Below are 15,272 nucleotides of genomic sequence, written 5' to 3'. Positions count from 1 at the left end.
TTTCTTTTTGAAGGAATGCTCAGTCACCTTTACTCCAGGCATTAGTGCAATGTCCTCTGACTGCACGACTCACTGCTTTTCCGGACAGCATGTGGACCACTGAATTAGGTGCATAAACTATTTCCAAGAGTTGTTGAAGTCTAGTTCCGTTCATCAAATGTCCAATGCTGCCTAGGTAGCTCATCATGGTGTCAAATCCTCCGAGTCTTATCACAGATGGTTGAAGTTCTGGCTGACTTTCAACCATGCTAAGTGCCTTTAGCCACAATGGTTGATCAAGTGTGATGACAGGACACACTTTGCATCTGGTTGCACGAGACGAAATGAATTTCAGGGTAGAATAGATGCATGAGAGATCACTGGGGTCCATGGCAATCATGGGCAGGAACAAGACGGAAATTTTGCCTCCTTGGTGGATAAGTTGCATGAAGCCAGACCATTGAGGACGTGGTACCTTAAGAACCAAAGACGATTCCCATAATAGATGTGCCATTGCGTATGGTTCTTCTACACCAGGATCATTCAAGTTTCCATACTGCCTTTGATGTAAATTCTCTTTGTCTTGGTGGAAGTACTTAATAGAAATTCTGCCAACGTTAATAATGTCATCTGCTGTCACTTTGACTCTTGGCAGGCTATAACTAATGAGTGCTTTACTGCCGGTGTCATCATGGAAATAATGCCCATTCCATGAAATGTTCCATAACCATCAATGCTATCCAGATTGTGGTCAACATTATCTGCTGAATATTGAAGAAATGTGCCCTCACTCATATCTTCTACAATGTCAGTATTTTGTGTTAATGCTGCACTTCTCTCAAACATTTGAATGTCACTGTAGGAGCTGCAAAATCCATGCTTGCTGAAAGAGTCAACAAGCATTTTTGACTGGAACAGATGATGCATCTGCACGCCTAAGCCTAACTGTAGGGGAGCAGTAATAGCATTTGGTCTTGCTGCTTGCACAATAGCTTGTCCAATAGAAGCTATTTTAGGGTCAGCATTCTTGCTACAAACCATAGTCTGAAGAAATTGAAGTAGGGACTGAGGTATGAATTGCAGTGCCGTCTCTGTTGACAAGTCTTCAAAGTCTGGGTAGGTGTCTTTTAACTGTTCGACTTGTTTTATGTCTTGCTTTATTAACTTTGCTGCTGTTTCTATTATGTGACTCTTTTCCTCATCTCTGTCTTGCTTTGATTCTTGATAAGAGTTGCCAATAATCTGTGAGGCAGTTGCGTGCAGAGTAACTATATTCTCTTTTCCTTGCATGTCTGTAATTATTACCTTCTCATTGAAGTGCTGCTGCATCTCATTTTTCATATGAGTGAATCCATATGGTTCCATGTCGGTGCCCTCCAAAAATTTTTGCATTTTGTCTCTCAAATCTTGAATTGACAATGTCTCATCATCATTGTTTGTGAAGTATTCCATTGTCATCAGGAATGCCTCGTGTTGTTTAACATCTTTGGCTCTTCCACTTCTAACAACTTTCTTTCGCTTCCCTGTAGGCCAAGTAGATAATGGGTAATCACCATCAAAAACTTTTGGAATGCTGCGGCCAGTGCGAAAGTTGACACTACAAGCAGTATGGTAGACTGCATTTGCAGCTGGCAAATCGTGTACATAGAGGACTCTCCCCTTGACAGCATCAGCCCAGGTTCCAGGAAAAGCAACGCATGCTTGAAGTAGGGTCTATGTTCGATTTACAGTGAGTTATTAACATAGGTCTTTTGCAGAACTAAATTAGATGAAAAGATATAAAAAAATTAAAGATTTTTGGGACTTGTGGAGGTCATTTTATTTTTAAATTGTTATAAATTTTAAAAAGACACGTTTTTGTCTGATATTGCAACTTTCCAATGTCTGTTTTTGGATTCCTGTACCAGAAATATAGAATGAGCTCGTTTACAGACCTAAATTATATGAATTAGGTGAAAAAATATGAAAAAATGAAGATTTTTAGGACACATGGCGGCCAGTTTGTTTTTACCCCCAAAAAGGGGGTTCCACTAAATTTTTCGTGGCAGATTTTTAGTATGTTATTCTGTATGATGTAAGCTTTCAGAAAATGTATGGGTCGAAACATTTGCAATTAGTGGTGGGTCAAACCCTATTTTGACTGGACTAGAAGCTGATTTACTTAGCATTCTCAAACCTATACAAGCCAGAAAGCCGATAAAGAGAATAAGAATCTGCCATTCAAATGAGAGTGGATCTTCAACGGAACCAGTCGCAGCTGAGAGTGGATCTTGCACAGATTCACCAGTTTCTAGAAGTAGTAGCTTAAATTCAGAAGGCTCTGCTAGCGCCTCATTTGACTGGGACATTAATTTTGAGGTACCTTGGGATGCTTTTCCACAAAAGTTAATGAATGCTTGCCAAAAATGTGAAAGACCAGACAAGCGTAGCCGCCTTCAAATGGTTCGGATCATGGTGGATAAAACTCACAAAGTGAATAAAAAACCGAAACTTAAAAACCTAGAAAGAATTGCTTATAAAATTATCTCAAAGTCTCCAGATTCATTTAAAGACGAGGTTTGTGGAGTAGTTATTGGGTCAGGCCTGGAATCATTAACCACTCAACTTATGTACAGATCAGATAACTTGAACTGGTCATCTTCTAAAAAGTTTGGTGTTGTGACCCATTCAGATGTACTTGATAAAGAGGAGGAGCTTATAAACAAGTAAAATCATTTGAAGAAAGCTTTCTTACTTCATGACAAAGATAACGAAAAGGTTGATTGCTTTATGAGAGACACATACAAGCTGCAGAGGATAGATATCTGCGATAAGATGCTTGTACCAGAACTAAAAGAAAACTGGCCATTTTTGTTTCAAGAAGCTTACTTGTTTAAGCATTACGAAACTCTAATGGATGTAACTGATGCCAAGAGCACTTTGCTTAAAAGTTTTGAAGAAGGTTCACTAAAGGTTTTTGAGTAAGTCTCGGAAAAACTGCTTGTAATTTTCAATAAGCGTTCCCTGTTTTGCTTGTGTGTAATTTGCACAAACTCAAAGCAATTATTTATCTAGTGAGTAGTGACTGCCATAACTCGTGACTGCTATACTGACTTCCAGCTTATAGTATCTGATTATGTTGCTGTGCCTTTTAGTTCAATTCACAACTGTAATTAAGCTGATTAACTAGCTTTTGATTATTATCTTTAACCGCATGTATAGTCCTTAACTATGCTGGTGTCTGTTAGTTTTTCTGGCATTTTTGGTACTTGCCACTGTATGCGACGTTTCTTGTGCCACACGATGTTTTGCTCATTCTTGTATGTCTTAACTATGGTAATTGATGTTTAGAGCATTGGACTTTTCGACAAAGCCTCACATTGCAAAAATGATACGGCAAATTAAAGAGGAAGCCAGGCATGCATCCAATAATAAGCCAAAGTCGATGGGGATCTTAAAGCTATTAGCGTGTTACTTTTCAGAAGATCATGGTCTTAATCTGCAGTGCTTTGAGGTAAGTTATTCATGTGCTTACTTGGGTTTTATGACATAGAAGTTAAAGTGTAACAAAACGATCATAACGTAAGATACTCGGATAAAAACATTTTATCGAAACATGACTGGTTTCGAGCTTGCTAGCTCTCATCAGGTGAACATAGAGTTAGAACACGGGACCCAGAGGCTAAGCTCTAGGGCATATTTCAGGGGCTGCAATTGAGCTATCCAACTCCATCGAGTTCTTTCGGGCTTTGCTGTTTATAGCAAGAAGTAATGTTTGTGTGTATTCGATTGCTAACAATGGCGGTTTTACACTTAAACAAAAAGCTTTTTTCTCTTATTTACAATTTGGTGATAAGGTACCCTTTGATACAGAGCATGTCTGAAATGGAAGAGTTGCTGAGTGATGGAAGCTTACCTAAGCATCCTCGTATACTCGCAAAAGGTTAGAGAAGATATTTTGTTATCTTTTAAAGTTAAACTTGTAAACTTCGAATAACTGTTTATGAACAAGTCCCATAATTTCACTCTTGAGAACTCACTGACGGAAGACTCTGGTGCGGCCGCCAAATTGGCTATGCTGCCTTAGTTGATACTTGCTCTCTCAGGTTGATGCTCAGCATTATTTTACACAAGGAAGGTAGGCTGAGCTTTAAAGCATGTTGTTACCAATGGCTCACCATCACTTTGGCATTGACTGTTCGGTGTTTATGCAGTTGTGTGTGGTGCATGGCGCAAGACTGACGATGACTGGCGCCACCGACCAATTTGACATCAGAATGGTTTCCATGTGTCATGCAGTTGGGGATATCTTGTCGACTATTATAAAATAAGCTGAATGAAAGCATCACAGAAAGCAACTGCTGTAAATTTGTGCTGTGGCTTCTCGCTAACGTTGGGTTTTCACTATAGGTGATACAGCTGCATCGGCTGAATTTTTTTTGGTGACTATGGAAGACAACATAGTGATGAAGACAGGCTCGTTCTTCACAGCATTGGCCTATGTTTATTGTGCATTCCACGTTTTCAATATGGAGTATCCAAAAGGTGCGGAATGCACCTTTGAATTCATACGAAGGTAAACGTTCAGTTGTTCAATGTTCATATCATGATTTATAGTTTGTTTGGCTTTCTACGGAGCGTGTTGCCGCCCCAGTTCGATTACCGAGATCACCACATACAAATCGCTGTTAGAACTGATTTATGACCAATCTCAAGAGAAAAATTCTCGTCATATGGAATTTTGGTACTCTAACAAAACATCGATGACAATGAATGCCTCTAATTTGCGTTTTTGCAATGTCTGACTGCAATTTGAAGCTACCCAAGTACCCATATCCAGTAAAAACAATTTCACCATGCTTAGGTGCAATCATAGGCTACTATAGCTGTCCTTTCACACAACACGGTACACTTGAACTGGCCGCGTCTTGAACTGGCCACGACTTGAACTGACTACGAGATTTGTATGTAATACAGATCAACCCTAACTACTTCCAAATAACCCTATCCACTCGCGGTCATTTAGAGTCGTGACCCGTTCAAGACGCGGTCAGTTCAAGTCGTTGCTAGTCACGCGTGCAAGTTCGAGTGCTCCGCAACAACATTCCGAGATCTACGCAGGGCTTTGAGCTCATTAGAATATTGCTATCAACGATCGTTTTTCATTAATTTTCTTCTGAGCATCGTATTCATTAAAACGCCGTATTTAGGATTGACCTGTGTAAAATTTTCATTTGTGATTATGTGCTTTAGGTATTTTGCCAAAGAGAACAGCAGCCGGCAGAACCGAAAAAAACGTTCGAGACGAACAGTGCACCCAAAGGTACTACAGCTGACCAACGAAATCATGCTGAAGCAGGGCTATCTTGTGGCGTCATCACTACAAGCTTCGACTTCTTAACCAGTGAAATCCTGAATTCTTTATTGGATTTTTTTGTCTTGGGACTGTCCATAAAAGTCGTCTGAAGTCAAGGAGAGTGGGTTCCTGGGATTGACATAGAGCTGATGTTTTGCGAAAATGTGGAAGGTGGCAGTTAGTTTTTTGCGGATTACTGGGCCCTTTCTGTTGAGAACACAATGTTCTTTCTTTCTTTGCTTATTCTGTGCTTTTTCTGAAATGATCAAGATTGTTTATAGACTGAAGTGTAAGCAATGTACCATAGGATGTCCCGTTTTTTTTTGGCGACTTCAGGAAACATAAGCTTGGGTCATATTGTGACTGGATTTTAACCGCTTAATAAAAAAGTGACGTTATTTTTTCATCATGTCGTCATCTTGAGGCGGATTTCTACAATTTGGGCTGTATCTCGAGAATTGCAAAACCTAGAACTTGTACCAAAATGACCGGAAGGTTCGATTTCCTGTTTTTCCGGGTACAAATTCTTAGGTGTCGCCTCAAGATGATGTCATAGTGAACAAATAACATCGTTTTTGAATTCAGCTTTGAAAATCCAGTCAGAAGATGACCCAAGCTTATTTTTCCTGAAGTCGCCCAAAATTGGAACACCCTAATGTCCTACTCTTTTTCAACCAATCAGGTCTTGTTAATGCAGTTCCTGACCAAGGTAGATTTATTTTGCTTAAACTCCGTGCTTGGGAACTTCACTTTCGGCTCTTTAATTTTGTACGTGGGTGCCAGTGAAGTTAATCACCACCAACTGCGTACAAAGTTGTTCGATTGTTTGCTGCTGTTGTTCATCGATTGCTGTCTTTGGTGTAAATTTGCAGTGTTTTTGGTGTAATATAAATTACAATAAATGATGTGAATCTGCTGCCTGCTCTTTGTCAGTATAATTACACCAAACTTGTAAAATGCACTACAAAAGAGCACAGTAATTTTACAGTGATGTGCGTTATTCAGAAACAGCTTCAGTCTGTAAATTTACAGAGTAAGATAGTAATTGAAATACAGGGAAACTATAAGTAATCTGTAAACATCAAATGATGTTTTTCTGCTGCCTGTAAAATGTCAGTAAAATTTTTTAACAGTGTAGTTAACTATTTGTAAAGTTCCGTAAAGATAAATGACGTTGACGTTTCTTTCCAGGTTGGAGCTTTGACGTCAAAAGAAAGGGGTGATCCTTGTAACAATGGCAGCCACAATTAACGCTTTGGAAAACGATATTCCACCGATGTTTGTCTTTCCTCGTGAACGATACAAACCGTACATGCTCAAAAATGCTCCAGTTGGTTCCTTGGGTGTCGCAAACCCATCCGGATGGATGACCACAGAATTATTTGTCCATTACGTAGATCATTTTATAAAACATACTAAATGTTCGATGGAAAACCCTGTGCTGCTTATTCTTGACAATCATGTATCACATGTCTCCTTAACAGCCGTAGAAAGAGCCAGAGAGCATGGGATTGTTATGCTCACGCTTCATCCACACACTTCGCATAAACTTCAACCGCTAGATAAAGCCGTTTTTGGATCCTTCAAACAATATTACAACAAGTTTCTGGATAGCTGGATGAAATCGCACCCTGGAATTCCTTGCACCATTTACGATGTTGCTGGCATTGCTAAGGAAGCATACAACGTTTCATTTAGCAAAAACAACATTGAATCTGCTTTCAAAGCAACTGGAGTTTTTCCACTTAACAGAGATATCTACACAGACGAAGATTTCTTGCCATCAGATCTTACTGATAGACCCAACCCTGCCGCTACAGAAGAGCAGCTCATTGAAGAAACTGTACATTGTACTGATCCCTCAGTGACTGGTAACATACTTCAAGAACTCGATTCTTCTTTACAAATGCAAAATGTGCGTCAGGATGTTCCCTCTCTGCAGGAAAATGCTTCTGAAATGGGTAGAAGTGAAGGAACGTCAATTTACCAGACACCAATTCGAAGTGAACATGATTTTCCCAATTCTAATTATGTTTCACCTGCCGATATCTTTCCTTTGCCAAAAGCTTTGCCTCGAAAGCGTTCTAGTTAATCAAAAAATAAAATGAAATCAGCTGTTATAACAGGTACACCAGAGAAAAATCGCCTCATAGAGAAGCAAAAGCTATTAGATACGAAACGAATGAGGCAATCTGACAAAGTGGCAAAGAAAAGCAGTCAACCCAAGATGAGACGGGCTCAACAGAAAAATAAAATGCTTTCACAAGCAAACACAAAGAAAGCAAAGAAATCAATCATCTTCGAGAGTTCCTCAGAAGAATCTGATACTATGAGCGTGGATGATAGCTCTGATTTTTACGAAGTTGAAAACATCTGTTGCATTTGCTCTGAAGTATACGTTAAAAATGTGGAGGAAAGGGTTAAATGCCTTTGTTCGAGCTGTGTTCATTGCAATCCATCAGCTGTCAGCTGCAGCAGTGCAGGTCCATGTAAGAGCTGGGCACATGAAGCTTGTACTGATGATACAGCTATTTTCATATGCCAGTATTGCCAATAACTGACTAAAGCATTTAAAAAACTGATTTTTTCGAATTACTGACATAAGTTTTAATGACACTCTCTGACAATTTGTATTCGTTCTTTCTTTCATATTGCTCATTGTCAATACACCTTTAACGAAACCACTTAATCTCAATGTGTGTTTTAAGCTATAGAACGCACAGGTTCATCAGTTTATCAATTCCCTTTTCTACAATACAGTGGCTCAACTAAAGACACTGGGTGGATCAACTATGGCGCTGCGATTCCATAGTTGAGCCAAATGAGTAGCCTACTTAGGGGAAGGTGGGGCAAGATGGGACACGGGGCAGGACGGGATATCGTGGATATTTCTAGAAGTATTGGCTTTAGCGCCCTCTACCCATTTGGATGTTGCAGGATACCATGATTCTCGATGACTTGCAAAAAATTGAGAAGTTTAGAGAAAAAACGTGGTCGTGGCAGCAGTGTAACTGTTTGAAGGCTAGTTGTTATAAGAAACCACATCAAAACTTCTCACATTTTAGCACGATTTCATAAAAGTCTGGAAGGTGAAATGTGGTTTAGAGATACAGTAAGGAAAGTACTTTTTGAGGCATATAACTTTTCAGATGAGAGTTGCATATATAATAAACAAACAGAAAATTTCGAAATGTCAGTCATTGGGGCAAAACGGGACATAGCTGCTTGGGGCAGGATGGGACATCTGTCCCGTCTTGCCCCACTGAAATTGTTGATAGTATTAACTCAATTTTCAATGATATGCTAGCCTAACTTGTCACCTAGGCAAGGCCTACTGGCTATTGCAAATGCTAAATTAACTGGTAACTTGAGAGTTAGGTAGTACCTATCAGTAATGTATGCATCACACCCTCAACTGGGGGCAACAACAAATGGTAATGGAGAAGCTAAATGGATTTTGTTTTGTTGTAAAGTTGAAGCAGTTTCTGCATACGGTGCCTACCTTTGTTGAAACCGTTCTTATTTTAGCAGTAGGTTAGGATTGCCATACCGTCCGGAAAATTCCGGACATGTCCGGAATTTAGTGTTAAATTTTGCGTCCGAGAGGAATTTTAAAAAATGCTCAAATGTCCGGAATTTTATGATGGGCGTTTTGGGGGAATTAGAATTTTTTTTCTAGAAAATTCGCTCAGCCAGCTCATTTTACTGCATCTGCAATCGTACTGTGCAACACTGCCATTTTTTTTACTACGAGGCTGTACAGAATTATGGTGTAACAGAGCGTTTTCCTTATCAATGATATTTACCACTTAGAACTTTCTTGAACTTATTGACCGTTGTACTGAATCAGAATTGGTTAGATATAGATCACATGCTGCGAAAATTACTAGAACATTCCAACAGTCTATAAAAGCAGGCGATTTCGCACATATAATCAGAGATTTACTTGAAATGTCATAGAAGAGAAAGCCTAGTGAATTTTTGGTATAGAATCCTTGACTAACTCTAATGGCTAATAGTTCGGTAGCGCATATATGGTCTCATGAAAATAGTCATGCACTGTCCGGAATTTTGCTTTTTCAAATATGGTAACCCTACAGTAGGTGGCTTGACCGTAAAACATAAAATGGTTCACACATAGGCTATGTTTATCTCTTAATGATTAAGTAAAAACCTCCTTAAAATGAAAGACCTCTTTTCTGTATGTTATTGTCTCAAATTTATCCTTAACTTAAAAGAAACACAACTGAACAGCGAACAATCAAGTGTCTATTTTGAAAGTTTAACATAGTCATTTTAAACAATAGGCCATCATGGATTGGAATTACATTTGGTTTCAATGTGTACATACTGTTTAGCTGGTTTGTTGATACTTATAATTACTCAAATTAATCGAACTTACTGATAGTGCTTCTGAAGGATATTGAACCATGGTCAGGAATTATGTACGAAAAACCCAAAGGGGCAAATGGTCCGAAGAAAGTATGAAGAAAGCAATTGATGACATCAAAAATAAACATCCGTCTATTCGCCGAGCTGCTGAACTGTACGATGTCCCAAAAAGTACTTTAGAGAGACACTTAAAGGAAAAAGTAGTTCACCCTGGCAGAGTGAACTTGGGAAAGTACCAGCAAGCTCTAAATAGCAGCTTTGAAGAAGAGCTTGTGGAACATGTAAAAAAAATGCAAGAAATGTTTTTCGGATTGACATGCGAAACTCTTCGTGCCCTGGCTTTCCAGTTAGCAAGCTCAAATGGCATTCCAGTGCCTTTCAATGCGAACAACCGCAAAGCAGGCAAGGATTGGTTGTCAAATTTTTTGAAGAGGCATCCTGATTTGAGTCTTCGCCAACCAGAACCAACAAGCTTATCAAGAGCAACAGGGTTTAACTGCACACAAGTTGGACGGTTTTTTGATTTGCTCAAGATCGTTTACGAAAAAGAAGCAATAACTCCAGAAAATATTTATAATGTGGATGAAACAGGGATTACCTGTGTTCAAAAGCCAGGAAAAATAATTGCCAAAAAAGGAATGAAGCAGGTGGGTAGAATTACAAGTGGCGAACGTGGAAAAACCGTAACTGCAGTTTGCGCGATGAGTGCTATTGGGAATTACATCCCACCTATTTTTATTTTTCCGAGAAAACGGATGGCTATGGGCCTAATGCATGGTGCCCCACCTGGTGCTCAGGGATTTGCCTCACCCTCTGGCTGGATAGATTCAGATATATTTTTGGAGTGGTTGAAACACTTCAAAAAGTACGCAAATCCTTCCCTGGATAAAAAAGTTCTCTTAATCTTAGACAACCATGCGAGTCATTTGAGCCTGGATGCAATTGATTATGCTCGTGACATTCTTTGGACCTTTGAAGATTTATTACAATCAGGCCATTGACCACTGGATGGTAACCAATTACGGTAAGCGAGTTCAAACCTCTCAAATTTGTGGATTCTTTTGCACTGCATATTCCAGAGCAGCTACTGTCCAGAAAGCTGTAAATGGGTTTAGGTCATCAGGCATAATGCCCTTCAACCCGGACATTTTTGATGATACAGACTTTGCGCCGTCGTTGGTGACCGAGATCCGAGCTAATGATTCAGCAGAATTTGAAGCTGATGTTCCAACAGCCAGCTCTCAGGCTGTAGTTGAAGCAGAAGTAGATGACATTATGCAGCCGAGTGATGGGCTTACCTCCATCTCCCAGACTGATGCAGAAGTGGATGCCATTATGCAGCCGAGTGATGGGCTTACCTCCATCTCCCAGACTGAAGCAGAAGTGGATGCTATTATGCAGTCGAGTGATGATGGGCCTACCTCCATCTCCCAGGCTAAAGCAGAAGTGGATGCCATTATGCAGCCGAGTGATGGGCCTACCTCCAGCTTTCAGGCTGCAGTTGAAGAAGAAGTGGCCACCACCTCTCACACGGAAGTTGAAGCAGAATTGGATACGAGTCTGCAGCCGAGTGATGGGCATACTACCAGGGTGCATGTAATGGACATATCTCCATTACCTCATGCAAAACTGACCACCCGCAAGAGGAAAGCCATGAAGTCTCAAGTGTTAACCAGTTCACCCTTCAAGGAAAGTTTGCTTTTAAAGCGCAAAGCTCCTCCTTCATCCAGCAAAAGAATTCGAAATAAACCAAAGAAACTGCAACTTTCGGGAGACTATGAATGTCTTATTTGCAATGAATTGTATGTTCATCCACCGGAAGATTGGATCCAGTGCTCTTTGTGCAAAAAGTGGTGTCATGAAAACTGTTCTGCTTATACTGGGCGTGGCAAATTTGTGTGTGATTTTTGCGGAAAAAAGTAGCCTGACATTTTGCCCTAATGTTATAGCGTGTGCTGTAAATGCTAGTCATTTTTGACATTACAAGATATCAACCGTGGCTTATTGGTTTTACAGTTGATTCCTCGTCAATTGTTTTCATGTAGTTTAATGTTTCAGTGTCAGACACAAATTAGAGCAAGGTTATAAAATATTTCAGACCATGAAGCTCACAAAATGTTTAAAAATGGCCTGTTTAGCAGCATACTGCGCTTCAATGGTAGCTATAAATTAAAAGCTTAAAAATACACGTATAAACAATGCTATAATGAAGTTTGGTGGTTATGGGGCAAGATGGGACACTTGTCCCATCCTGCCCCAGGCGTGGGGCAAGATGGGACAAATTAATTTTTTTATTATTTTTAATTATTGGGTCATGTGATAATGACCGAGTTTTTATATCGTGCCCGGTGGTAATGGTGCGCAATAGGTATAATATGGTACGAAAGTTATCGATATTGATAAAAAGAGATTCTACAAAACATCGGTTAAAGTTAAGTGTCCCGTCCTGCCCCACCTTCCCCTATACGTGAAAAAATGCTACGACTAAGTTACTTACGAAGTATGTAAAAACACAAATCACTAGTTTAAAGAGTTTCGTTTACGGTATTCAGTTTGTTTTGAGTGAAAACATTACCGGTTAGAATTTATCGCCAAAAATGTAAAATTTGGCTCAACTATTGTTACTTTTCCCTAATATGTTTTCCTCTATATGGAGTTTTGTGAAACAAAATTTATGTTTGCACTGTTGTTTCTGTTAGCTGTCATTTTTTTGGTGTGTAGTTTCCATTTAATCGCTTTAGCAGGTTGTTATTATTCTTATTCTATATGCATGAGATCTTATTCTCCAGTGTATCGTTTTTACTAAGCTTGATCACTGTTATAGGAAAATGACGTGTTAACATTTTGCAATGGATGATTTGGCCAAAGCACTGTTAAAGTTACAACATGCTGAAAATACTTCGAGATCAGCATGTGCCCCAGTTGGAGCGTGATAGATTGGACAGTCCAGAATAACATAGCCGTCAGTTTGTTTTTGTGTGCGACACTTGAAGGTGTAGAGGGAGCCAAGCATATCACTAAATATATTTTGTTCATGTTCACTTTGACGGTCACTAAATCTTCCATAGGTTTCTACTCCTGTACGAGCAGCTGAGGTTGCTACAACCTTGCAGCAACTGCCGCAAGTTCCGAACTTTCCACAATCTTCCTCTGTGAGGGCACAACAGCATTCAAGTCCAGAGCGCGAACAATCAATCATTGATTTTCAGTGGATGACAATCAGTTAAATGTTGCAATCGACACTACGCCTGAAGTGACCAAGAACATATCTCGTGAAGAATTTGTTACGCTGCAGAGTGAAGGTTTGCACATGGTTAAATTAACATCTTGAAACTTGTTCGATTAACTTCACTCAACAATTGCTCATCTGCATCGGTGTGATGATCTTAGCGATATCGTTTTAGTTATAATTCCTCATTTCGTCTCTTTATATTTATTCTTTTTTTATCCTTCATAACTCCCATCCATACTCAAGAGCAGCGCGTTTTGAAAATTCAGTTTCTCGAATTTGGAAGATATGTTGAGCCTCTCACTTGAGCGCCTCTACAAGAGCATTGTTCTTGATTGGCAGTATTATTTACCATTCGCTTTTCTTGTTTGGCATCTGCTTAAATCACAACTGCCCTAGCGTGGGCCGTGGGGGCTATTCTTTCTGTATTGTCAAAGCAAAGCGTCATTGCTAACACCAAATCATGTTAAAGCAACTACTTATTTTTTCACACAGTTTGACGAATTCGAATTGCTCAACTTGAAATCAAGGGGATTTTAAATTCTGTCAATGAAAAATTGGATCTAATGATGACAAACGAAAGAAGCGCCCCAGTATTTACAGCTCAACAAATAGAGGAACCCCCTTCGGAAATTCCATCTTTGCCCATCAACAGCCTGGAAGATTTTGATGAGCTAGAACACAACCTTGGATCAGCACTGTTCAAAATAAATTGGTAATTATTTTTTTTTACTGTTGACATGGCTGTAGAATCGGTATCACAACACCGACTCTCCTCATAGAATACACAATAGACATACAAGAAATACTGGTTATATTCACCCTCTTTAAAACAGTTTTGCAATGTCGGTACTGCTGCAGATTTCTTGAAAGTTTCAACAAGCATTGATTACAGCAAAACAACGATTTTGTTTGGAAATAGTTGAAATTATACATTTCCCAAAGCTTTTAACACTCTGACAATGTATAATTTTAAATTCCTCTCAATGTAGAACAGGGCTTCCCGATTGGGGGTGCTCGCACCCCCTGGGGGTGCGAGTAGCTGTTACTGGGGGTGCGAGAATTCACAGATGAAGAAGAGCCATACCGTATATAGAGATGGATTTTGTTTAACGAGGGAGGTGGTGATTATCTCTCAGAGCATTCTATGTTGGCCCATACAGCACAGTGCAAAACAACAATAAAATACCACCCGACAAGTTGCTGATAACAGAAAGGCTGTGGTCCGAACGTCACGTGATTGGTGGCGGGATAATGCGATATGTCAAGGCAGAAATCAGTCAGCACTTGGAAAGCCTGAGAAAGTCATTTGACGGATGTTTCTCCCCAGGAAATCTGGAAGAACCGAAAACTTGGATCATCACCCCCTTTGCCTTCAAATTAGAGAAGATGAGAGATGAGGATGAAGATAAGGAACATCTGATAGATATGTAAGTATGCCAATCAACAAAGCTGCTTTATGGGTCCAGCTCACTCGAAACTTTCTGGTGCAGCGTTCAAACTGGACATCCAACTCTGGCTAAGAAAGCATTGCAAGTTTTGGTTCCATTTGCTACCACTTGGCTGTGTGAATCGGGATTTTCGTCTCTATTTTACATGAAGAATAAATATCGCAACGCCCAGGACCCCAAAAATGATCTGCGCATTGCATTGTCCCACAAGGTTCCACGTTTCCAACAGATAATTGCAAAGGAGAAAAGTAAAAGATTGATTAACGCCATTATGTTCTCAGTTTGTGTTATTTCTTTATTTATTTGCTTTTGTATTTTGTGTGATTGCGTTGTTGAAGGCTGCTCTTTTTCCTATTCATTAGCCATATAAAGGCCGTTGAGCTGCTTTTCAGCGTTGTTTTCGTACGTATTTTGAATTTTTTTCTCAGAACTACTTCGCTTCAAAACAGGGGGTGCAAACAATTCCATGGGACGTGGGGTGATAAACGAATCGGGAAGCCCTGATGTAGAGCATCCCTCAATTTTAAAGGGGTCGGAGTCGCTGCAATTTGTAAAACTCCGACTCCTTTGGCCAAAAATTGTTACGGCTGTGACACCACAGCCCTGACTGTTAACAATGAAATTAACAGCTTGCAGTATGAGTGCGCTCTACTTTTATTCTATGGAACATAATCTTGATGTTTAAATTTTATATGATAAATGTTGTTTTGCAGATTTCTTATCTCACTCGGTATTTCACCACGGACCACAAAAAGAGCGGAAAGCAAATTCTTCCTGGAATTTTTACTGACACGCTAATGATGAAGTTCAATTGGATGGGTCAATGCGGTTCCAAGCGCCCAATTAAAGATTGCAAAGTTATTTCTGTAATTCATGATATGCAGCC

At 39.7% G+C, this 15,272-nt stretch overlaps 2 protein-coding genes across 2 annotated transcripts; both read left to right on the top strand.

Annotated features, from left to right (window-relative positions):
• The first annotated feature begins 1,520 nt into the window (after positions 1-1,520).
• On the top strand, positions 1,521-5,359 carry LOC145769043 (uncharacterized). The gene is made up of 7 exons (XM_082580641.1): positions 1,521-1,524; positions 2,066-2,684; positions 2,754-2,939; positions 3,310-3,472; positions 3,832-3,901; positions 4,369-4,534; positions 5,212-5,359. Exons 1-7 carry the CDS (start codon positions 1,521-1,523, stop codon positions 5,357-5,359), a joined length of 1,356 nt encoding a protein of 451 aa, XP_082436767.1.
• Positions 5,360-9,744: 4,385 nt separating this feature from the next.
• LOC145769042 (uncharacterized) lies at positions 9,745-10,707 on the top strand. The gene has a single exon (XM_082580640.1). It carries the CDS (start codon positions 9,745-9,747, stop codon positions 10,705-10,707), a length of 963 nt encoding a protein of 320 aa, XP_082436766.1.
• Positions 10,708-15,272: the final 4,565 nt, after the last annotated feature.

Source organism: Aplidium turbinatum, chromosome 4 (assembly GCF_918807975.1).
Source record: "Aplidium turbinatum chromosome 4, kaAplTurb1.1, whole genome shotgun sequence".
Taxonomy (NCBI): domain Eukaryota; kingdom Metazoa; phylum Chordata; class Ascidiacea; order Aplousobranchia; family Polyclinidae; genus Aplidium; species Aplidium turbinatum.
Note: the sequence above shows the minus strand (reverse complement) of the source record. Positions and strands in the feature narration are given on the sequence as shown.